General features: G+C 41.4%; 2 protein-coding genes across 2 annotated transcripts in view; one reads left to right on the top strand and one right to left on the bottom strand.

Annotated features, from left to right (window-relative positions):
• SWT1 (SWT1 RNA endoribonuclease homolog) overlaps positions 1 to 12,567 on the top strand; it is a 32,358-nt gene extending 19,791 nt beyond the window's left edge. The window contains exons 17-19 of the mRNA XM_080349108.1: positions 8,009 to 8,075; positions 8,926 to 8,990; positions 11,463 to 12,567. Coding sequence (XP_080205234.1) covers positions 8,009 to 8,075; positions 8,926 to 8,990; positions 11,463 to 11,568 — 238 coding nt within the window. The 3' untranslated portion in view covers positions 11,569 to 12,567. The remainder of the gene's footprint in view (positions 1 to 8,008; positions 8,076 to 8,925; positions 8,991 to 11,462) is intronic.
• Positions 12,568 to 13,223: 656 nt separating this feature from the next.
• IVNS1ABP (influenza virus NS1A binding protein) lies at positions 13,224 to 22,494 on the bottom strand. The gene is made up of 13 exons (XM_080348501.1): positions 22,254 to 22,494; positions 21,748 to 21,917; positions 21,588 to 21,663; positions 20,725 to 20,898; positions 20,261 to 20,386; positions 18,769 to 18,876; positions 16,727 to 16,853; positions 15,899 to 16,123; positions 15,650 to 15,771; positions 15,351 to 15,477; positions 15,132 to 15,263; positions 14,819 to 14,992; positions 13,224 to 14,408 (listed from the first exon to the last, which is right to left on the bottom strand). The coding sequence occupies exons 1-13, from the start codon at positions 22,464 to 22,466 to the stop codon at positions 14,155 to 14,157; spliced, it is 2,028 nt and encodes a 675-aa protein (XP_080204627.1). The 5' UTR covers positions 22,467 to 22,494; the 3' UTR covers positions 13,224 to 14,154.
• Positions 22,495 to 23,599: the final 1,105 nt, after the last annotated feature.

The following is a 23,599-nucleotide window of genomic DNA, read 5'->3' as shown; positions in this document are numbered from 1 at the left end:
AAGACCATCCTGCAACAGTAGTTATAGGCCTGATTTTTTTTCTGTCCAGCACACGAATAGTGGGACAAATCTATTCAAATAGTTGTTGTCTTTCAAAGATAAATGATCTAAATAGTATGAAAGCAGAAACAGAAAAATATGGGTAGAGATGTGAGCTAGAGCAGCTTGGTGGTAATTGATTAATTTTCATTGCTGATCGCTTTAGTATTCCCAATTGAGATTAGACTTTAGTAGCGGCAATGTCACGTTTTTCTCCGAAGAAATTGCTTTAATAAAACAGGTTACTGCTGAACTTGGTTCTTTTCATTGCGGTCCCAAAGTTCTTATATAAACTGACAACCACAGGATTTTTTGTATGTGGTGCATGACATTGAATGGGAATAGGGGTGATTCAAGGTGATTTGTGTTGCAGAGGTGTTTGTTAACACTTTGTGTGGCTGTAACAACAGACATTTTTAAAATGTCCTTCAGTGAAGGCTGTTTACCTCCTGTATTTCCCCTTATGGGAGAGCTCTGTAAAAATACAAAGGTCTAACAATATATCAGAAAAATCTGTTTTATAAAAGATGTACTTTCTTAATTAGAGCCATGAAAATATCTGAAGCAAAGGTAAATGGGATTCTGTCATTTGATTTTGTTTCAAAAGAGGCTGTTTTCTGTTCCACGTGCTTACTGTGACACTCAATAACATTTATGAAATGGCTTTAACAATTCCTTTCATACTTCAAAATTTTCTACCACTAAACTTTATTTATGCAACCGGGATGATGCTCGGAGAGGAGTAATTTCCTTGCAGGGTTGTGTTTCCCAATGCCTGCCCTGAGTTTGTCATGCAGTAGGAGGCATCATGGAGCAAGAAATTGAGAGAGACTAGCGTGTCACCATCTGTTTCAGTGTTGAGTGTAGGTATTGAAGTTATTTTCAGGCTTCTGAGTAGGTTTTCTAGAGGGTCAGTATTTATGAATCATTGTATGTTTACCTATATTACTGTGTCTGAAGTTTTCAAAAGAAGAGAGAGGCTCGTTTTGCCCAGGTCGCTCAGCCTTTCGAAAACTGAACTCAGAGTATTATTAATTTTTCTTGATTTTTTTAAACAATTCCTTTCAGTGGCTTAGACTTAATTCAATGCTGTGATGGCAGAGAAAAAGTAGCAAAAAATCCTAGCTTGAATATTTGGGGGTAATACAGCTCTTAGTGATAAAATACAAGTGTTTTCTGTGTTCCTTCTGTTCCTTGCTGTTCAGAACAAAGAACAGAGCAACTGTCTTGTGGAAGTTCTGAAGTTTTACAAATAAGTTACGCTACAAGTTCCATTGCATTAAAAGTTCCGATTTTCAGATTGTTCAAGACAATTAGAAAAATGCAATTACACTTCTTGTGATAAATATGTGTAGTGATACCCTTCCTCATAACAATAAAAATACTACAGTAGTGGCACTGCTACAGCTGCTCAGACTTGATGAGCAGAACACGGTTATGAAAAATACAGATATTAAAACAGGGAGGGGAAAAAAGAGCTATTCCATGGGTATAATATATGTTGATGTATATTACATTGACTAGGCATGAACAAACATATATATTTCAAGTCAAACTTGAAAACCATGGCATGTTTTTAAATACTTTTGGATTGAATAACATTTCTGACTAGTTTTAGTGGCAGTTTGTATTTATGTCGTATTATTTAGGCTGGGTACTATTTGGAACTAGTTAATTAGGGGCCCTAATTTAAGCTCTCTTAAAGAAAATCTTTAAAATAATTAGCTTTAAAGTAATGTCTTGGTTTCTTAGTAGCTCTTTGAGGCAACAGAACTATTTCTACAAGTCAAGGTTGTGCTAAATCTCTCATCGCTCATCAAAATTCTTCCACCGATTCTGCTGGAAGATGTTTGGGTCCACCTTTGAGAGAAGTTTCAGTGCTTAGCACAGATAATTAACTCTAAGAAGTGCAGAATGCCTTGCAGGGTATCGCTGGGGGGGCTATAGATAATTGACATACATTTGACTCTGTACTTTGGTTACATCATAACTTCTCTCTGCTTTCTGTATGTTTCTCTTGTAACCTGTTGAAATTCTGATTCTAGGGTTGTTACGCACCCTCAGGGAATTTTACCTGGACTCATGTTTCCTACCTAAGTTACTTTTAGATAAGAAATCCTAGTTAACAGAAAAGAAAAAGTTTCATCTTTGAGTTGACATAATTATTTCTAGTTTAATGTTTTTTTTCATCTGTTCACTGGGAAATATTTTGTTGTTCATCTGCCAACTTCAAAATCACTCACAATTTACAGCATATATTCTTAGATATAATCCTTAGATATTTATACTGATATATTGTTGTCTGTAAAAATATTTATCTGTTACTGCAGTAAGTGGCCTGAATTCTACTTATATTACCTAAAGGGCATTTCTGTCCAATTTGCAATGATGAAGTGTTTGGAAAGCACTGATTTAGATGAGGACTCTGTAAACATTTGTAAATTAAAAGTATAATATTTAAGATCTTCTCAGTAGTGCAACAAAGCGTTCGTGTATTGGAACTGATGACTGAATTGAATGTTTTTGGGTTAACTTAGCGGAGTGTTTTGACCACGCGCAGTCAGATTGGCACCGTTTTTTCCTAGTCGTACCATTTCCTGCGTGGATTCTTTGCCATCTCCTGTTACATTGGAATTTACCTACAGCTTTTTCTGCTGCCAGCGCCCACGTGTGTCCTTTACCCTTCTGCCTAATTTAATGAGAACTGTACGGAATTAAGTTTCAAGACCTCTGCCTCTCAAGTACCGCTGAAATTGGCCACTGCTTAAAAAGGCGCAGGGCGGAGATGTTGCTGTGGCAGCTGTTTAAGCCTTGGTGCCTTTAGAGCAGTCTAGAAAGCAGAAAAATGGGAAGAAAGGAGTTAATGTTGTAAAAGCCTTTCTGACCTTGCAAAGCTGGAGAACAGGCATCTGGACAAAGCGGGCCTAGGATTTGGCGTCCGAACTGCTTCCACAATGGAAGCTGGCATGAACTTGAATTGATTTGGGGAATAAACCCCTTGATTTCTCAATAGGTTGGTGTTGAACAAAACTCTGCCGTGTGTAGATCATGGTAACAGCAGTTTGAGCCCCTTATTGCAGTACTGTGTAATGAGCGATGGTTAATAAGCCACTTAGAAGCTTTGTTTTTCCATTTGTCATCTATTTTATTTCCCTGATCTTCTGGCAATGGGGCTTTTAATGGGTCGCGTTGACTTTTTTGCGGTTCAGTCATACGCCTTTTTGATGAACCGCACGGATTTATTGAATTAAAGCTTTGTGACAGTCTTATCGGTCTGACGCCATGAGCGATTACATGGAGCTGGTAAAGAGGAATGGCTCAGTGTGACAAACGCCGAGCTACAGGGATCTGGCCAGATTTGAGAGCGATTACCACAGAGTCGGGCACGAATTTATCCACATCCTTCACTTGTTGCTCAGTTTTTCCATGTTTGTGAGCAGCCAGCACACTGAGCTGCTTTCACTGCCACATTGCTTCGTGGGGTGCTGTTTGTTTGTTCATTAGTTAATTTTTCTTCTATTTGAGAAGTTAATTTTCCAATCCTTTCCAAATAGGCTTTCATTATTTCCCAGGTCTTCCCTATGCACAAGCGAGGAACCAGACCGTGAGCTGTTTTCCTGTCCACTTCCATTCTTGGTTATTATATCTTCCACCCTGTGCATGCGTTAGGCATCAGAGCAGTGTCAGCCTAAAGCAATGTTCATAGTTTGGGAAGCCCTGTTGCTTAAAAGATATAAATCATTAGTCTGACACTTTCCTCACGTACTGAATATTTCCAGAAAACTGCGCACAAGGCTCCTGTAGCTTTTAGCTTGATCAATACATTGCTCAGAACATGATGTTTGGATTAATTAAGAGTTGAAGCACGGGATTTTGGGGCTGTTTGTGGTTTGGTTTTGCGTGGCCGGAAAGGCAAAATGATTCAGTGGGTTTCCACCCTCTGCTTTTGAATATGTTTCATGTCGTGTTGAGATAAAATAAAAAGTGGTTAATATTGCAGAGGTCACAATACTGAGGTTCAGGTTCTCGGTAGATGAGTTTTGCATAAGAGCCCATTTGCTTCATGTATCATGAATTCAGAGGGTGTTCTCTAGACATAGTTCGATAGCCGAGGCAGACTTTTTGTCACCAAGAAGCTTTGATGAAAATGAGATCAACTTGATTTAGTAAAATAAAAGACACAGAGTCAATGTGCATACGAACGTGTTCGGGTTCCCACTGGACATCTTGTAAAATCTCTACTTCCCGTAATACGGAATGGTGGCTACAGGGCATGAAAGAAACATCAAATGACCGCAGCGGTGGTGTGAAATCAATGCCCTGCAGACAGGAATGTGTTGCAATTTTCTACAGAAAAATATATTTCAAGATTGCAGCTGTATTCCAATTCCTTGTTAGTTGAAAGCAGCAATAAACATGTCTTATGAATGCTGACCTGGTAAGAATTTGTGGGGGAAGTTACTGTACAAGCTCTTCTCTCCCCAACTTCTTTTCAGTACTCCATGAGTAGCGATGGTTCCTCCTTGAAAACAACAAATGTCTTTTATTTGACGATACTGTAAAGCTTTGAGCCAAATGCCAGACTTCTCCTTTCACCTTATAAACTCAGAAGCAATTGCTGTAATAATCCAAGCAAACTCCATCAAATAAGTTACAGGATTTAATGTTAAGTTGCTTGTATGCTTATTTACCTACTTTTTAGTTTCTTTTTTTACTGAAGAACTGGAAGCATGGCGGGTTTGTCCATCCACCTGAGGTCTGGTAATGCACAGCGAGCTAAACCGATGGTGTTAGCAGTTTGTTAGCACACCAGGGTCAGCAGCACGGAAATGAGTTTTCAATTTGATATATGAAGAAATGAATGTGATGAGTGGTGAGGATTTGAGTGCATAGACTTGGAAGCATCAGTGGACTATTGTTAAGTCTGTGGCATCCTGAGTGGTGTCAAGGCTCAGAGATTTTAATAAATTGTTTCTTTTCTCTAGTAATCAGTGAAAAGTGCTCTCTTCAATGAGAAGAGATCAAATACAATCTATGTGCGATGCTGGTGCTTTTGTGGCGTTTGGTTTGTGAAAGGAAAGGGAGTGTGGGTGGTGCGTTGGCTGAATCACACTCACAGCACAAATAAAGGTCTTTGCAAAACCAGGGCTCTAAAAATGACCTGGGAATTACAGTCTAACAGTGCTTTGAAAATGACTTTTGAGCCGGTTTTCTTTAAGTGTGGCCTTGCTGAGAACAGTGGAGTGAAAGTTGAACTTTTCCAGTCGCTTCTTGGCTTAGAGGCTGGAATCGGGGACAGCAGCAGCTGTGCGGAGACACCGTGTATAATCACAGAATCATTTACATTGGAAAAGACCTTAAGGTCATTGAGTCCAACCATTAGCCCAACCCTGGCACTAACCCGCATCCCTAAGAACCTCATCTCTATGTCAAAGGGAACAACAGCACCAATTTAATGATCCCACCTCCCTCTTTGCTCTCAGGCTCTTCCTTCACCTTTATGTAGCTTGTACATACGTTTTTCTTCCGCAGGATCGAGAAGCCCGTAATTATTCCAGCTCTTCCTTCTCTCACCAGCCGTCCTTTCCCCTGCTCCATCCTTCCTATAGAAAGCATACCTGACTGGGTTCCCTGCAGCAGCTGCCTTACTTATATACATCCTTCCATATACATCCTTGACACAGCAAGAAAAATACCATGATTTTGCCTCAAGATATTGTGTGGCAATATTGTGAAGTTAATAGTCAAATCTTCCCTTTTATGTTTAGTACAGTTCTGCATTCCTCTGTAGGAAAACAACCCCACAAGCTTTCCTCCTTTTGGCATGAAACAGAAGGCAGAACGGTACGAGAAGTCATTGGCAACAGGAATCCACTCTTTCCCAGGCCGGGATATACTCCTTGATTTATCACAGTATGTTTGGGATTGGAAGGGACCTCAAAAGCCCATCCAGTCCAATGCCCCTGCTGGAGCAGGAACACCCAAATGAGGTCGCACAGGAACATGTCCAGGCGGGTTGGAATGTCTGCACAGAAGGAGACTCCACAACCCCCCTGGGCAGCCTGGGCCAGGCTCTGACACCCTCACCAGGAACAAGTTTCTTCTCAAATTTAAGTGGAACCTCTTGTGTTCCAGCTTGATCCCATTACCCCTTGTCCTATCATTGTTTGCCACCGAGAAGAGCCTGGCTCCATCCTCATGGCACTCACCCTTTATATATTTATAAACATTAATAAGGTCACTCCTCAGTCTCCTCTTCTCCAAGCTAAAGAGCCCCAGCTCCCTCAGCCTTTCCTCATAAGGGAGATGCTCCACTCCCTTAATCATGTTTGTTGCCCTACGCTGGACTCTCTCCAGCAGTTCCCTGTCCTGCTGGAACTGAGGGGCCACAGCTGGACACAATATTCCAGGTGTGGTCTCCCCAGGGCAGAGCAGAGGGGCAGGAGAACCTCTCTGACCTACTGACCACCCCCCTTCTAACCCACCCCAGGTCCCATTGGCTTCCTGGCCACAAGGGCCCAGTGCTGGCTCATGGTCACCCTGCTGTCCCCAGGACCTCCAGGTCCCTTTCCCCTACACTGCTTTCTAATATGTAATTTCCCAACCTATAGTGGAAATGTTGCCGACACGGTGCAACAGCTAAAGCCGCCACGTCCTGCGCGGATGGAGCCACTTGGTGGGAATTGCGGCTGCGATGGGCTCCGAGCTGCCAAAATTCCTGGCGTTTCCAGGGGCGTTTGCCAAATTGCCGCTGTCAAAGCTGGTGACAGCTCCCTCGCTTGGAGGGATTTTTAGGAAAAACGAGCCAATTGGTCCTATTTTTGGTTTGTTTTTTTCAGTTGGCAGGTTAAGCGCTTCGGTTTAAGGCAACCAAGATTCTGCGTGCGTCTTCTTATGAAGGGGGAAAGAATGTGTGGCTAGTTTTTGTTACAGTGATCATTCCGATGGACAATCATGATGAAAACAAGCAGCGGGCTCGCTGGTGATGATAAATCCTGTGGTGTGGTGCAGTCTTCCACCTTGTCTAAAATACAGTGTCTTATTTAACGGGCTTTTTTAACTTATTCTCTCAGTTTTCTTTTCCACTTTGTAATTAACTCATGTATAAAGGCTTACAGCTTGCGTGGAGGAGGAGGGGAGAATTTGGGCGCTTTCCCATGGGAAAGTAAATAGACCTTCCCAAAAGGAAGACGTTCTTTTTTACCAAATCTAGTCATTTTCTTAATCGTTATTTACATACTTAAAACTTCACATGAAGCAGAATTTTATGAGTATTTCTTAATGTATATGAAGTGTTACGGGGTTTTTAATGTACATCTTGTAACGTTTCAGAGGGTTGCCTGTTTTCCTAGTGAATGCAGATTAGGTTACACTGAGGAATAGCTAAATTATACCTGCTTAAATAGATGAAGATAATTAATTTTTGAGAGAATCACTTTCCTAATGGATGATAAAATACCTTCCTTCGGCTGTCAAACCCTGTTTTCGCTTCTCAATATTGGGTGGGAATTGGTTATTAGGAGAAGTAGCAAAACCGGTGTGGAAATTGTAGCGTTTGAACTGTAAATTCAAACAAGTTAAAGCTTTAGCTGGTGTGTTGCTTCGCTGCTGCTGCTCTGTGTTCATCCAACAGGCTCTGCTTATGGGAAACAAATGGCTTTTCATTATTGCTGCTCTTCTCCTCCTCTATATACAGAAATTGCTCAGAAAACCAACAGCTGAAATTTTAATTAGGGAAAAACCTTTGCAGAAAGTCCGTCCAGCAAGAATAAGCTCATTTATTTCTTTTAGAGGAGTGGAAAAGCGGGGGGTGAAAGGGAAGATTCTTCAAAGATCAGACTTTTCTTTTTGGTTAAAGGAATTAGATATATATTTGTTATAGTGAAGCACTTCTGAGTATTTTAACTCATCCATAGAATCCTTTTATATTTGTTTAAAACCAAAAAACCCCCCAACTTTTCTCTTTCAGAATTTTGGCCCCAACCAGTAGTTTCCAAGATATTGGGCCCCTCTATAACTTCCTCATAAGCAACGAGGTATGAAGTTTTCTTTAATGTTTTGTCAAACACGCTTCAGTTACCGTTTCTTATTTAAAGTAGTTATGAAGTTAACTGTCTCGTCATCGTGTTTCCACTGAGCTGGAACTTTGAAGAATTGCTCTTTATTATTAGATGTTGGACATAAATATATGTATTTTTTTGGTTGGTGTCTACCCAAAGTTATTTGAATCTCTACCGGTATTTGAGTTTTCTGAGGGCTCATGTTGTGAATGATTCGCTGTGGGGAGCAAAAAACCCTGAGGCCGAAGGCACCTAAATATCATTTTAAGAAGCGAGCGAATACATTGGATTAGGTGGTTCTATTGAGAATATTGGCTGCAGTTCACAGGAAAAAACAAGAGAAATTGAAATTACCAGTTATTGATGAAGTTTTAACTCATTTGTGCTGCAATGAATATTTGCAGTAGAATAGAGGTATTTTTCCATGTAGTATATGACACATTTCAGATTGTAGTCCTCTCTATACATGAAAATACTTGGGTTTTGAGCCTCTACATATAGACTCTGTTTATGGAATTAACACGAGTCAGAACTTCATTTGCTGTAGAACTGTAGGGTAAATTGGGAGGGCAGGAAGAATGAATTAAGGGCTTTTATATTTGTACAGAAATTATTAGAAAATGGAGCTGGAGTGTGACACCTATCACTCCCATTATATACAGTAATGATTGTTAATTTGTAATATTTGAGTCTATAGCATGATTTTTTAATGTACTGTCTCAACTTAAGAGCCTATTTGCTAATATATTAACCAGATCTGTTATACCAGCTGTCTAATGCGATACTTGGTAAATGGCTACGTTAACGCTTTGTTCTTTTGTTTTAGATCAACAGCAGTATAAAATTCACTGCTGAGGAGCTTTACGAGTGCGTTTCACAAGAGATCTATCGGTAAGCTAATTACTCACCACACCAGATGGCTTTTGAGACAATATTTTGAGACAATACTAACCAAAGTACCATCAGAGAAATCCTTTGGAGAAATACAAATTGCCACTGTAGGAGGGGCAGAAGGAAGGTGAGTGGGGGTTAGAGCATGAGGTTGCATTTAAATGCATTTGGTTAGAGCTGAAATTCTCTTTTGGTGATGAGGTGCTTGTTGGAAAGGAACACATTACTGTGAGAAACGTGGCTAAAGTGGCTATTTCCACTTCAGGAAGCTTTTGTATAGTTCAGTTGTTCTGTTGCACAGCTGAGTTAAAAGGCTTTGAAACTATTAATCTGAAAATGAGTGTAAATATTTTCTTCGATGTTCCCATTATATGGATATGAATTGTCTGGAACATGCCAGGATATGAATCTTGGTTCCATCAGCTGCATAAAAGGCTTGAAGATTATTGTAATCTGAGTAAGCAAATGATTCTAAAAGCCTTTGCTTTGCCTGGATTGATAGTGATTTCTCAAACCTTCCATGAATGTGAAAGTGCCAATTGCCAGGTCAGGGCAATTAGTTACCTAAACAAAATGCCGAGACGCCGTGTAGAATCACAAAATCCTCACCTGCTGACTCTTAATTGAAATGAAGTTTTGAACAGTTCATATCGTTTAATAAATGACAATTTGATGGAAGGGGTAAGTGGTAGAAAGACTTAATCAGGCTTTGTTTCGCAAGGCTCTGATCTTGTCTGAACTAAGAAAATACATTGGAGCACTGAGCAGCGTTGAAGTAAATCACTTGAAAGCTGCATGGGACTTTCACGCTGCTCTTCTTGCTCTTGCACCTGGTTGCATCTGCCTCACAGTGTGGTTTTGAGGGCGCAGAAACAATCTCCCTTGACCTGTTGAATGTAATTTCTAGTTACTGCAGTAATTAGATTTGAATTAACCCGTTGCACTGTTCTTAGGTATAAAAGTCCGCATGTAGTATCATCCTAGTTACCACTTTAACTGTTACTCAGTGGCCACTGGAATAACACAGGGAGAGTTTTAACTGAGGGGAGAGTCATGAAATATTCGCATCTCAGCTGCGATTTTGTGCTCATGTTTAAGGCTGCACTTGTGTGACTTCTCTTGCTTTTGTGCTCTTGTTTTGAGGAGCACCTTTAAATGGGCTTTTGAGCAAGTATCTTTTGGAAAAGCAAAGTTACAGCGTGTTTGCTGTGTAATCAGCATTAAATTCCTCTGGTGAAACAAAAGTCTAAATAATAAACCGCTGTAGTCAAGAGGGGTTTTTTTTTGCCTGTAAATAAATGTATAAAAGACAGTTTGAACTCAACCTTCCAAAATCCGCATTCTGTCAAGAAAGCTGATAGAAGAGACTTTTCAATGCTGATTATTTATTAAAACTGCCTCTACATAATGCAATGACAAGTAAAAAGGAGCTCTGCCTTTTTGCTGAGTTGCAGCTTGGCTACTTTAAGGTGTTCATGGAAAATCCAGCCTTTGCTGCTGTTTGGATTTTATGGAAATGGCCTTTTTGATCATACACATCACCTTTGCACCTCTTGCACATCATGCTTGTACAAGCAAGATCATAAAAGTCTGTGCTAATTGTTTAAAATATAGATTTTTACATATGAATGAGGTTGGTTTTGAAACTTGAAGAATTCAGCTGATACACTTGTGGTTGATTTTATTGTCTTTTTTTTTTCCTCCCCAACAGCAATAGCAAATATGTTGGGAAAATTCTCTAGCTTAAGTACAGAAATGAGGATCTTTTTTTTCCCCTCACTATTTACCATTTAACCAATTTTACCATGGAATTCCAACTTCAAACAGGAAAACAGGAGCGGGTATTTTAACAGTTATCCTGCTGGAAAAAAGGCAAACTGCACAGGGGAGATGGTCAGAGTGTGCGAGCAAATAGAAGTGCAGCACGACCAGCTGTGGTTTGGTGTCTACACGAGTCTGATGAAAGTGGATGTGGGGAATGACATCCTGGATCTGGCCCTTTTGCCAGCATTTGTTAAAGCCAAGTGCGAGAGGTACAGGACAAGCTGCACGTTGAGCTCGGATTAGCCCAGAAGTCTCTGTCCACATTGTAACTAGATAGAACTTGGTAAATGTTTAGGAAATGTGGAGTTGACACGCAGCTTAGACACATTCAGTACAAAAAAACAGTAATGTTTTCTATCCGAAGGCTCAGTTTGGAGTTGACTGAACTGATGTTCAATGTGGCTCTTAGATTGTCCCTTTTTCAAGATGTTATCGCAGGAGGCAGTTGGGAACACGTAAGGCTCAGCCAGCTCTGGCATAAACCCGGTATTTTGCTGTGAAGATCCAAATACATCTCAATTTTCAGACATATTTTCTGCTTTAAAGCCTATTAGAATCCATTTGAGTTTTGGTTTAAGGGACTGTATGGGAAGGTTCCGTGAACTAGGTCACTGGTGTCCCGCTAAGCTGCGTCTTGTCTCTCCGCAGGGAGCGGCTGGAGGTCGGGTGCTGCCAGCTGGCGCAGCTGGAACGCGCCATTGAGCAGTGTCACAGCGCGGCACACGCCGAGGCCAAGAACCGCGGCTGCCTGTGACACCGGGGCCGAGCTTTGGTGCTGCCGAGCTCGCCCCTGCCTTGTCCTCATCCAGACGACGTCCGACTCCTCGGGGCTGAGCGAGGGACACACTCGAGAAACCAAAAATCTGCCTTTTCTCTTCTCAATGGTGCCGTTTTATACGTGAGTTGAAGGAAAAACCCAACTAGTTGTTCCATGTGTACATTAAATGTGAGAATTTCTGCCAATGGGCAGGTAATAGAATTGTCGGTCTCTAGCGATGGGCTCTGGAGTGATACAGCTGGTTGGGTATCCAGCAGATGTGCTGGGCTGCTGTTCTGAATTCCAGATGTTGTGTTAGGAGCTACGTCCTTTAACGCTTGCGTCGGAAAATCCTCATAAGGTGTTTATTTTGCTGGGACTTGAGAAGTGACAAGTGAGACTGGGGGTCTGAGGAGAGCAGCTGCAGAGTCAGCTGCCTGGGATATGGACACGAAGCACTGAAGCGCAGGTGCAATGTATGGATCCTACATAGTGCACTATATACTGAAAAGAGGATCTAGAATGGGGAAAGAAATGGATTGATGCTCATTTTTAAACACACAAAGCAAAAAAGACCCCACTGCCATGCAGGCATGTTTGTCCTGTACCTCTTCTCAGTGGAAAAAGATGTTTTTGTTAAAATACCCACTTGAGCTTCATCCAGCAGGAGCCTCTAGAAAGTTCCTTTGGGAAAACTCCTCATCCTTCCCCTTTGCCACCTCCCCTTGCAGAGGGAGGAGCGGTTTCCCCTCTGTGCTTCGGTTCTGGTTGAATGTACCAGTTGTTGCTTTCCCAACCCACTTTAACTCCATGGAACTTTGTAAAAGCCATTTTCAGTGCTGCTGTGGCCTTTACAGCTACCTCTTCTGTGTATGTACTTGTACAGAGAGACGACGGGCAAAGTTCTAAACGGTTTATATTTTGATATTGACTTTTAGATGTATTATTTATAAAAAAATCTTTTATTGTTAAAATCAGATTTATTGTTCTAGTAAATGGCAGTTGATTCTACGTGGCTGTTTCTCTGAATAGCTCGGTTTTCGCTTTGGCCTAATTACTGTGGATGACAGTTTAATGCAGTTCTTGCCCCCAGACGCTTGGAACTCAGGTGAGTTGGTAGAATTACTGTTGGAGCCAAAGGGATTTTTCCATCTGTTATCCCACAACTGTGGGCTAAGTATGATAATGCTCAACTACACTGATGGTGGCAACTCAAACTGAGGAGGCTGGCTCAACTTAAGCACAATGTCTGGCTTAGCACACTCTACTTTTGGCAGACTCAGACAAATACTTCGTATTTTCTCATACAAACTCAGTTTTGTGTCTTAAACCTACAGGTGTATGAAATGTCTATTTTTACATCGCAAACTTTTGTCTTGGTAAAGAAAAGACACATCAGAGCCATCCGTTGGTGCAAGGATTTCCCCAAAGGTACCTTTAATGTGTTTGCAGCAGCAGCAAGCAGTCAGTGCGAGTTTTGGCACCAGGAGTTAGATGTGCAGCACTACACATTAGACACCGAGTCGTCCTACCCAACGTTTTGTCCATAAGAATAGAGAAAGTGAACTAAAACATAGTACTAGGAACACATACAAAATCAAGTTAGTTGTGTTCTATGACACATTCAGCTGTAGTATTAGAAAAATAAACTGAAGACAGTTACTAATCAGACGAATACATTGTCATTGCCAACTGGCAAGAGTTTAAAAACCAGGAGAAAACCCCCACATTTAAGTTATTGGTTTACAAACATTTGCTCACCCAGATTAACAAAACTGCTGTACAGAAAACACCCTCTGCTGCCTTCTCAATATAATTGGAGCCAAAATATTATTCCCGTTTCCAATCTTTTTCTGTTCAAACTCCATTCAGTGCTAACAAAGGTGTTACACAGAGTTGTAACAGTGGAGCAGCCGCTCCCGGCCACTGCTCAGTCAGTTCTCTCACTTAGTCCCTATGAGCTCCAAGGTTGGTTCTTTGCTTCAACCACCATTTATCTGCCATTTTCACATCAACAGATAAAATACTCTGCTGAGTATATAAAAACTGTTATAAAAAGGCAATCATAAAAGATAAGGTACTGGCAGGCATGTCAGCTTTTTTTAATAAAAAAAATAGCCATTATATCTATTTAAATAAGGCTTCTTGTTACAGATTGTTCCAGTTACTGAAGGAAAACAAGGCCCGATCAAAAAAATAACCGTCCCCCTAAACTTAACGCTTCCTGCCCCAAGAACAACATCCTACAGGAAAAGTCATTTAATGTGCAAAGTGACAAAACAAACAGCGGGGGAAGCTCCTGAAATGATATGCCCCGTCTAGTTTCTCTTGCATTATCTTCAAAATCTTAAAAAACCAAAAAAAGCAAAACTGAAAACAAAGTTCTAAAATACACAGAAAACCCTTCATCTCAATATTCTTTCCAAAACAAATATGTACAGCATGTTATAATGCAATATGCAAAAGCTTTGTGTTGCTATTGGCAACATCTACACCCTCCCCGCCCCTATTCACATGTGTACCTCTACTCAACCACAATTACATCACTAAGCCTGTTAGTTTGAAAAGGGGAATTTAATTCACTTAAAACTTGGAAATTTTTGTGTAGGGGCTCCATTCATTCGACTCAGGATTGTAAACTTCAACCGTGTTCAAGAATTCATTGCCATCGAATCCCCCAACTGCATAAATAGTGTTGGCCACCGTGGTGATGCCGGCGTTGCTCCTCGGAGTAGTCATACTTGCCATCATCTTCCACTCGTTCTTGGCGGGGTCGTACATCTCCACGCAGCTCACCGCGTGGGAGCCATCAAAGCCTCCTCCAACAAACAGTTTTCCTGTCAAACGCAAACAAAAGTGAATGTGTCGCCAAACGCAGCCTCCATTTGCAACGGCAAAACTAAGGAACTTGGGGTTTTTCTGCCAGAAATCTTTGTCTTAGTCAAGATCTAAACTTACAGAATTGACCTGCTTTGGGTCTCTCAATTGCTAGAGGTGACTAAAACTTAAATCAGTGAGCACAAAGTCCAAATTCAAATAGATGCAGTTCTAGAAGATACACAGTGCCCCAAAATAAGACATTTTTGTTTTGCTGGTTACAGTTTTAATTAAACTGGAGGCACAGCCATGTTCTTACTGCGCTGTCTCCTCCCCAAGCAGGAACACGGCTTTGTACTCCCCTTGCAGCACAGCTTAACACAAACAGTTCATCGAGCACAAGTGAGTGCTTAAGCCTGCAGGCACCTACCGTCACGAACGGCCACTCCAGCTCCCCGCCGAGCCACGTTCATGGGCGCTATCAGGGTCCACGTGTTGTTCTCAGGATTGTAACGCTCCACGCTGTTCAGGCAGTTCCACGATTCAGCTCCTCCAATGATGTATAAATACCCCCCCAGCTCGCACACCGCTGACTGGTGTCTCCCTACAATCAGACACCAGCAGTTACAGCCCTACAAAAACACCAAAATCTACATTTTTTTAAAAATTTGGTTTGGTTTTAAACCTGCAGTTTTGCCATTGCCCTTTTCCCCCCTCCCTCTCAAACTACACAGCACACTTACGGATATTAAGGGGAGCACAGCTTGTCCAAGATTTTGTTACGGGATCAAACACGTCACAGTTCTTAAGTCCCTTTTGGCCGTAAGGATCTGAACCACCAACAATGTACAGTTTTCCATTCAGGGCACATACTCCTGTTCACACAGAAAAGAAAAATAACTAAGCTAATAAATTAATATATATATTTTTAAAACAACAGTGATCAACTGCAGACATGTTACCTGCATTGCAGCGGTTGGTTCTCAGCTCCGGAACCGGAGTCCAATCATCTATTTCTGGCTCATACATTTCTCCACAGCTCAAGTCATCCGAGTGACCGTTTGACCCACCCACAACATACAGCTGCCCCTAAATGGAAAAAATAAAGTACCTGCTTCAAATCTATGTACACAACAACTCAAACCATTAGCACTTAACTACGGTTAAGCAAATCCTGTTACCATTTTGTCAAGTTTGACATGTTTGTCCCACCTGCATTGACGTAACCTCACATTCCACCCGATCCGCCCCCACCACCCACCATTAAAACCGCCATCTGGAACCGAGCTCTCGGCGTTCTCATCGGTGCGAGGAACGTCCAGGTGTCCTTCTGCGGATCGTAGCATTCCACTGTGCGCAAGCACTCCTCTCTGTTATAGCCACCTGCAAGCCAAAGGTTAGAGGAGGTCACATCTCCAAACACCAACTGCTTTGACGCTGAAGAGAGTTGAAACCACCTTCCCCCTCACCCCAACCGCGCAAGCTAAAGAATTATCATCATTTCTTGTACCTGCGGCAATGAGCTTGCCGTCAAGTTCAGCGGTGCCCAGTCCGGACCGAGCGTACTGCATGGGAGACATGGGCTTCTCGACGGTGTCATTGGGCTGCGGCTCGAAGCTCAGGCTCTTGAGCAGCCGCGGTGTGCTGGTGGGAGAGCTCTGAGGGCTGTTGCGGCCGTGCAGGAATATCACGCACAGCACTCCGTCCAGAACGGCCAGACACAGGTAGGTGTTACCTGTTGTCAGGAGAGACCACCAAGAGAATAGAATTTCAGGTGAATGCCATCTAGGGTCTCCTGATTCTGCTGCTCCCCTTGTAAGTGTGAAAACTTCATTATTTTTTTTCTGGTTATCGGTTCCGAGTGTTAGCCTAGTTACTGAGAAATGTGACTTTTAGATCATTTAGATGATGGTTGGACTAGATGATCTCCAGAGGTCCTTCCAACCCCAACTACTCTTTGATTCTGTGATTAATATAGTGCTCAAAAGACATAAGACAGCAATATAAAGACACGCTAGGGGACAGTCTTCTCGAACGCACACAGCAAACAGCTCTGTTAATTAATTACAGACTGCCTATTCCCTTTGATTATACACAGTGTGGGATCTGGCATGGCCCTGTTGATGCAGACTCAAGATGTAAGTGATCCTGCTTTGGCCCCAGATAGATTAGAAACATCCCACAAATTACTGGGCCAATCAAATTAATTCATTTGTATAATCAGTAAGAAAAAGCACTTCTGCATTTCTTACAAATGTTGAAGGAAACCCCTCAGGAGAGGTGGGAGGTGCATGATACCAGACGCATCGTTTAGACAAACCCCACTCTGGTTACTCACTCGAAGTTCTCTCTGAAGCAATGATTTTCCACTCATGCTTAGGACTCTGAACAGTAGCATTTGGAGAAGGACTTCCAGAGGAGCTGCTACTGATCTGCTTGTGATCATTCTCACGTGGTGGCTTCTTCTGCAAAATCAAAAGGCAGCTACAGAAACCTAGCCAGAGACTACACTCCTTCTACATGTGCTCCTCTGAGCTCATACCTAACTACTCAACACTTCTCTACCACCTCTGCAGAGTGTCATTTATAGCACAGCTACATTTTTGACAGAGAACATCCTGCCTACTCAGCAACAGTGGCCAAAACCCACCCTGCACCTCCTCTTGTTAACTCGCTTCACCCTGTGACCGCACCTTCACCCTGCTGCTGTCTGACCAGAAACCATTTCGCATCCCTCCAAGAGATCTGGCGTTACTAGCAGGATTTCCGAAAAACCCGCATCCCTTGGGAGAGAACTGATCCACAAAAGAGAAGCCTCACTCACAAGCTCCGCTTCTGGCACTGGAGTTAATTACATAACGCTATTTGGAAGTGAATTAACTATTCTCTTCATTCCCTGAAGACAAATTAATTTCGCCTCAGTTCCCCTCTGTGCTCCGATTAGCTGTTTCTTGGATGTTACTCCCCTGATACTTCCCACTAACAGGACATTTCTGCTTGCTTTTCTTCTTCCATTAAATTTACCCTGTAGCCTACATTATTTTGCTCAATGAAGAAAAAAAACCCAAATTTCACATTTCAGACTATGCCGCACAGTTAGTTGAGTTGTTCAGGCTTTTTCTGTATCTCAAGAACCAAACACAAGTAGTTAACATTCTGTCTACCCTGTTTAACAGAGAAGTTCTGGACCACAGTACCAAGTTTGCGATGCTCGCACATTTCCCCAGAGTCTGATCTCCAGAAATACATAGTCTAACTCATCGGTAACCTCACACGGACAACTGATTGCTGTACGCAGCTCCCCACGACACCCAATTCCTTTCTGGATAGCACTGTTGTTATTTCTGAACCTTCATCCAATTAAGAGCTTAGATCTCTTTCCTTAAATTGCCTCAACAGTCACAGAAATTACACACAACTACTGGCCTTGTTTCTAAAAATGTGCAGGTCTGGAGTGGTATCCAAAGGTGGTGAAGTCTGGGAAGGCTTATTAAAAATAATTAAGAAACTGGAAAATTAGCTGGCTTTTCATTTTTCTCTCTTTTCCCCTCTAAAATCCACGTTTTGGGATGAAGAGTGTTTCACATAAACATTTCAAGAAACATACATCCGTATCAGCACATTCCACTGTTAGGAGTTAAAATATTTAATATCTTTGCTTCTAGCTTGGTGAATTTAAACACCCTTAATTTCTATAAACCAACTGATAATTTACATCTATTAGCCCTTTTTTATTCTTTGCTTCTTCAACAGCCTCCATTGTGCTACATTGTGCTACATTGTGCATTTTCAAGTAGAAATATAACTGGCTAGAACTGCAAGAAAATGTTAAGAAGTAATCTCAAACAGCACACAATGTGCACACAGTCAAAGCATCACTTATGTCTAGATCAGGAGTGATCTACTCCAGCTTTTTTAAATCTCTCTCGCACATTAGCAGTGCAGCTGAACAAAAGAAAACAGATGCTGGCAGCTGAAGGATTAGAACTTATGTCTGGAATCCTTTTCCGTGCCAGAATTTAACAGACGCGTAAGCCACTGTCCACTGCAAGCCAGGCAGCGCGCTATTCCTTAGTCTCTCAAGTATCTCTGCAAAGCCCCAGCTGACTTGCTACAGCTTTTCTACCTCTTCCTTCTGCTAACAGCCTAGGAGTTCTTTTGAAGCCAAACCTAAAGCATTCCATTTTGCAAAGGCTCAGTCTTAAAAAACCAAAACCAGAGGTGGTGACTAAATGGTCACCTCCAGAAGGATCCCTTCTCGCCACGTGTTTCTCCATTAAAGCTACAGCTGCTTTCTCTGCTCCAGTACCCGAGGGTTCAGGTGTGCTGTAAACTGCTCCAGTCTATCTGGGGTTACCTCAGACTGTCTGCAAGTTGTACCTGCACAAACTGAATGTGGTCATCATCACTGCCATACACCTCAGCCTGTCCATCTAGCAGATTTCCATCAAGCAGCTTGTGATCAGCTGAGTAGTACAGCGTTTGAACCTGCAAAAACAACAACAGAACACCCAGGTGGCTACCGGCTCCGTTGCTCCCGAGCTACAGGCACATTACAAAAGGCAGTCGCCAGCATACTTCTCGTCAGCTCATCTCAATCTAGCGGAACGACAAAACTAAAAGGAAGCAGATGTCATGGTGGCAAATCTTCGAACACTGAGTGAAGGCTCCTTATTTCTCAGCTTGAGAGAAATCTTCGGTTTCCAAGGACTTCGGCTGCTTTTTTTTTCCAGCACAGAAACATTAGACAAGCGAGAGGCACATTAATTTGCAGAATTTACACAAATTCACAATCTCATGCAAGCATTTTCGTTAGCCCCGCAAACAAGTTTTCTGCTTTGAAAAATACACATATTTATCTCCATCAAAAAAAGTTAAAGAGAAGCCAACAGTGGGCTCTAAAAGAAAGGGACGGGGACGAGGGCAGACAACACAAATATAAGTTCTGAAGGAAACTGCCGTCCACAACTACCCATCAGATGCAACTGTTTCAGTGAAATGCACCTGGGTTTCAACATGATCAAAGCTCTTTAACTGAGTTATCCCAGGAGGAAATGAGCATACATGACAGTATCAACATGGACTTTTTGCCTATACAAGTGTTGCCGAAGACGTATCGTGCTTGTAGTAACAAACTGGAAAAATTTTGAGGTTTCACGGGTTTTTGTAAAGTCCATTTTCTCGAGCCAATTGAAAATTTAGATTCCCCGCTCATTTTGCCATTAAAAACTGCCCAGGCTACATCTAAGTATTAGTATTCATGAGTAAAGCCATTTAATAACACACAACTTAAAAGAAAATGTATCCTGTAAAGGAGTAAGTAAACACCATTAAATCATCATCATCGTTCTCTGCCCACAGCGGATTTTCTTAGGAGAACTGGGGCAGGACTGCTGCTTCTGTACGTGTCAATACACTTGAGGGCTCTTCTTGGTTCTTCAGCCTTGGTATCCTAGTTTTGTTAATAAACCTATGGGGAGATAAACCAACGGGGAGGAACAACCATTAGAAGCTTTTACCTACTTTGCATTTACAAGCAAAACCTGCAGAGGAAAACATCAAGAAGTCTACGGCACGTTTCAGTTACCACCTCCCCAATTCTAAAGCAAGGTACACGCCACTTTGAGGTTACTATACAGCACGTAGTGAGCGAAGAAGGAAAGCGCAAGACCAGACTGAACAGTTCATTCAGCTCACCTGAACACCCCCCCTGTTTCTCAGCTTAGGGGTACCTACAGTAAAATTTAAATTCTTTAGGGTCATAGTTAAAAAAGTGAAAAAAATAAAAAAGAAAAGAAAAAGGGATCATCCTTCACATCGACTTTGTTATTTTTTTAAGAAGATGTTTAATCCCATTTTCTTAAAGACTAACCTCTTCCATGAGATCTTCCAGGCTGTCTCCATTCTCCCAGATGCTGCGCTGTACCCAGTTGATTACCTTTGTGTACAGTTTGCCGTTGCTGGGTAGGCCAACATTGTCCTCCAGCATGACTTCGAGCTTGAATTAGAAGAGGAAAAGATCATTTACTCTCTTCGTATTTGTAGCGTACTGCACTTTACACAGTGAGCATCACTCTACCGCAGAGCTAGAAAACACCACCTAGGAGGACCTTTCAGCCTGTGCCACTGAAACAAGGAACCACATTTTAAGTACAACTTATTTTTGACGCTTATAAAGGATGACAGTACGTGTTCTCTACAGTCAAGATTTACAGTAGTATAAATATTACACAGATCCAAAATTTTCACCACGTCTTCCTGCTCCCCAAAAGGAGCCCCTAACAGTTGCTCCTTCATTACCACCTACCAGAAGAAAGGCCACAAACTTGAGCTAACCTTTAACCGTGGGAGTTTGAGAAATTCTTCCTGTTCTGAAATCTGTAAAAGATGTTCCTGAATGTAGCCATCAATCTTGTTCAACAAACGCGAGTCTCCCATACAACTTGCAAAGTTCCGGTAAGAGATGCAGCTCTGAACGTCCATCTTGGAGAGCAAATAATCACCACAAACCTTTTAAGAAAAAAGGCCGCGTCTTAATTTACAAGTCGACAAGATTTTTGTGCTTCAATTATCCACCTCAACATACAGCAGCAGCTGCTTTCTAACTGCAGAACAGTGACTGTTGTCAGCCCTCTCACAGAGCTGTAAATGAAATGTTGCCTTCCGTTGGAATATGAGCGTATTAAAAGCCACGCACATTTGAAAGCTATGCACAAATACACTGACCCCACGCTTTCCGATTTAACGCCTGTTCAAAACTGCGGATCCACAGCCAAGTGAAGAATCCTAATTCCCCTGGCAAAGGTATCCCCATCTGTGGCACGAGAAGATACTTCTCAAGTCAAGCTCTACCAAACGTATGTTCAGGAGTATGCGGATTATTCTTTTTTCATACTGCCACAGATTTACAGGTTTAATTACGTTCCACCACCGCTCCCACAAACCTGATGATTCAGAAGCCGTTTTGCTGATACAGGTGCACAAATACAAACCTTAAACTTCAGAGAACCCTCCAGCATGAAGGTAACACAACTGGGAGCAACACATACCGCTGTCACTCCAATCAATCCAGTGCTAATGAACATCAAAAGCAGCTTATCCGCTGAGCACTTTTTCAACAGAATCTTCATTTTTTTGGTCTCACTAACACAAAAGAGCATAATAGTGTCAGCCTGAGAAAGCAGAGCCCAGAACTGTACCTGCTTAACTCTCTCCATCTTCAGCTTCTTTGCTGCAGAGTACACATCCTTCACCAGTTCCTTATCAGCTTTTAACCTAGTAAAGGCAGAAATTTGTCATCAATATTTGTTTTTTTAAAATTAAAATCTACTCCCTCTAGTTTCTATGCAGATTACTTACTGAGCAGTGTAAGCGTAATTCAGCAAAACTTCCACAGCTTCTGGGTTGAGATCATCGAATTTAACATGGGAAATCCCATGAGAATCGCTATCGCTGTTGAAGATTTCGAACAGGTAGGGACTGCAGCAGGCCAGCACAGCTCGGTGTGCCAGCATCTCGTGTCCGCACACCTTGATTTAAAACACAGGTAAGAAACCCACATGCTGGTAAGACTTCTTTTGAAGCACATTTGCGTTATACTAGTATAAAGGCCTACCCAACTGAATGTCACAGTTCAAATCAATGTTTCAAATCGATAGTCTCCAATTTACATCAGGTGAAAAAAAATGTTAGCGTCACTTCTCTCAAAATATATCTGGCTTTTTTTCTTTTTAAATGTACGCATTTTTCAGAAAAAACAGATTCTAAAAATCTCATGCCTCACCACCACTAAGGCACATGGCATTACACAGCGTAACAAAAAGCCCCAGCACGTTCAACCATCATACTCAACGGAAAACAGTTACCTGGAGACGGACATCGCAGAACTGACCACTTTTACGTAAGGCATTTAGTTTGGCAACAGATGACTCAATGAAGTTTTCATCTTCAAACATCAAATATCCATTAGGAATCATTTTGGTGTTGGTCTGGCTGAAAACAGAATGCGTAAAGTTGAGAGAGACAACATTTTGCTGTGGTATAGAAGCACTATCCACACAGTGTTTGCAAACAAACATTTATGGGGAATTAAAAAAAGAAAGATCCATCCCAAAAAAAAAGCCTAGAAGAGTACTACTGCTGCTAAGTACATGTGGACAGAAACCCTTTGAACTGGCTAAATTAATGACTTCATTCAATATTTTAGAGTAGCTGGAAGTCATGAAAGAACATTAGCACCAACAAACCAACAGAATCAAATACATTCTGAACAACGACAATTTATTTTAAGTTGCCACGAAGCTAAAAGAGCTTCCCCTGAAGATCTTGCCCATATACAAACAGACCATCCCAGGTACACTGGACCAAGACTGGAAAAATAAATCGAGGAAACCAACATTTGAATTTGGAAACTATTTTTATAGGTCATTTAATTGATTCTTTTTTTAGCTAAGCACTTGGAAGAAAAGTTCACTTTATAAATAGGAAGCTAATTAAGAATAATAAAATACAACCCTGAGGTCACCTAATGAATTTGAAATAATAATTAAACAACTATATATATATATCAGATTTCTGAGTTTGAGCTGCTAATATATGCAAAAGTCTACTTTCCTCATCAATTTGAGAAGAAAGAATATGTGGGATGCTACTAATGTTACCAGCAACAACTTATAGTTCTGCCTGAAGTTTAAGAAAATTCTGAAGATCAGACTGAACGAGAGAAGTCCCCAAACAGAAAAAGCAGATAACAAAAATCAGTAATAGAAACAGCAAGCCCCTCACAAAATAATTCTAATGTTAATCTGTTCGTTTTAATTTTCCTTACTACTGAAAGCATTTGACCCTAAACTGGCAACAATAATCTTACTTACAGAGATTATTATCCATTTGTATAGACTTTCGCTTGCTGCGTTTTATTTAAAAAAAGGACAGCAAGGTTTTAAAGTCACAGAATTTCATCAAAATTGTTAACTTGTATACGCAGCTAACAGTATCAACTTACCTAGCTAATATATTCCTGTCAATTTTGAACTGGGAGATCTTAAAATAATCCAATGGTATCACTGTGTTAAACCAGAGCACTTGAGTTTCAGTATCTTCTGGTAGGGAAGATGTTTGTTGAAATGCAAAAGAACACGTGTCTTTGCAGCTGCAATAGGGATTCCAAAACTATCAGGCTTGAAGATGATGTAATAAAGTCCTTAAGAGC

This window comes from Nesoenas mayeri (genome assembly GCF_963082525.1).
Source record: "Nesoenas mayeri genome assembly, chromosome: 8".
NCBI classification, from domain to species: Eukaryota; Metazoa; Chordata; class Aves; order Columbiformes; family Columbidae; genus Nesoenas; species Nesoenas mayeri.
This window is presented reverse-complemented; position numbering and strand designations above follow the sequence as displayed.

Bases quoted from the DNA above. Each gene is read 5' to 3' on its own strand.
- IVNS1ABP (XM_080348501.1), bottom strand. From the start codon at position 22,466: ATGTTTGTTTGCAAACACTGTGTGGATAGTGCTTCTATACCACAGCAA. The intron at 16,854-18,768 runs GTACAACTTGCA...TTGATTTTGCAG, and splicing joins ACCACATTCAGTTTGTGCAG to AAGAAGCCACCACGTGAGAA. The intron at 14,993-15,131 runs GTAAGTGTGCTG...GTCTGATTGTAG, and splicing joins CTGTGCTCCCCTTAATATCC to GGAGACACCAGTCAGCGGTG.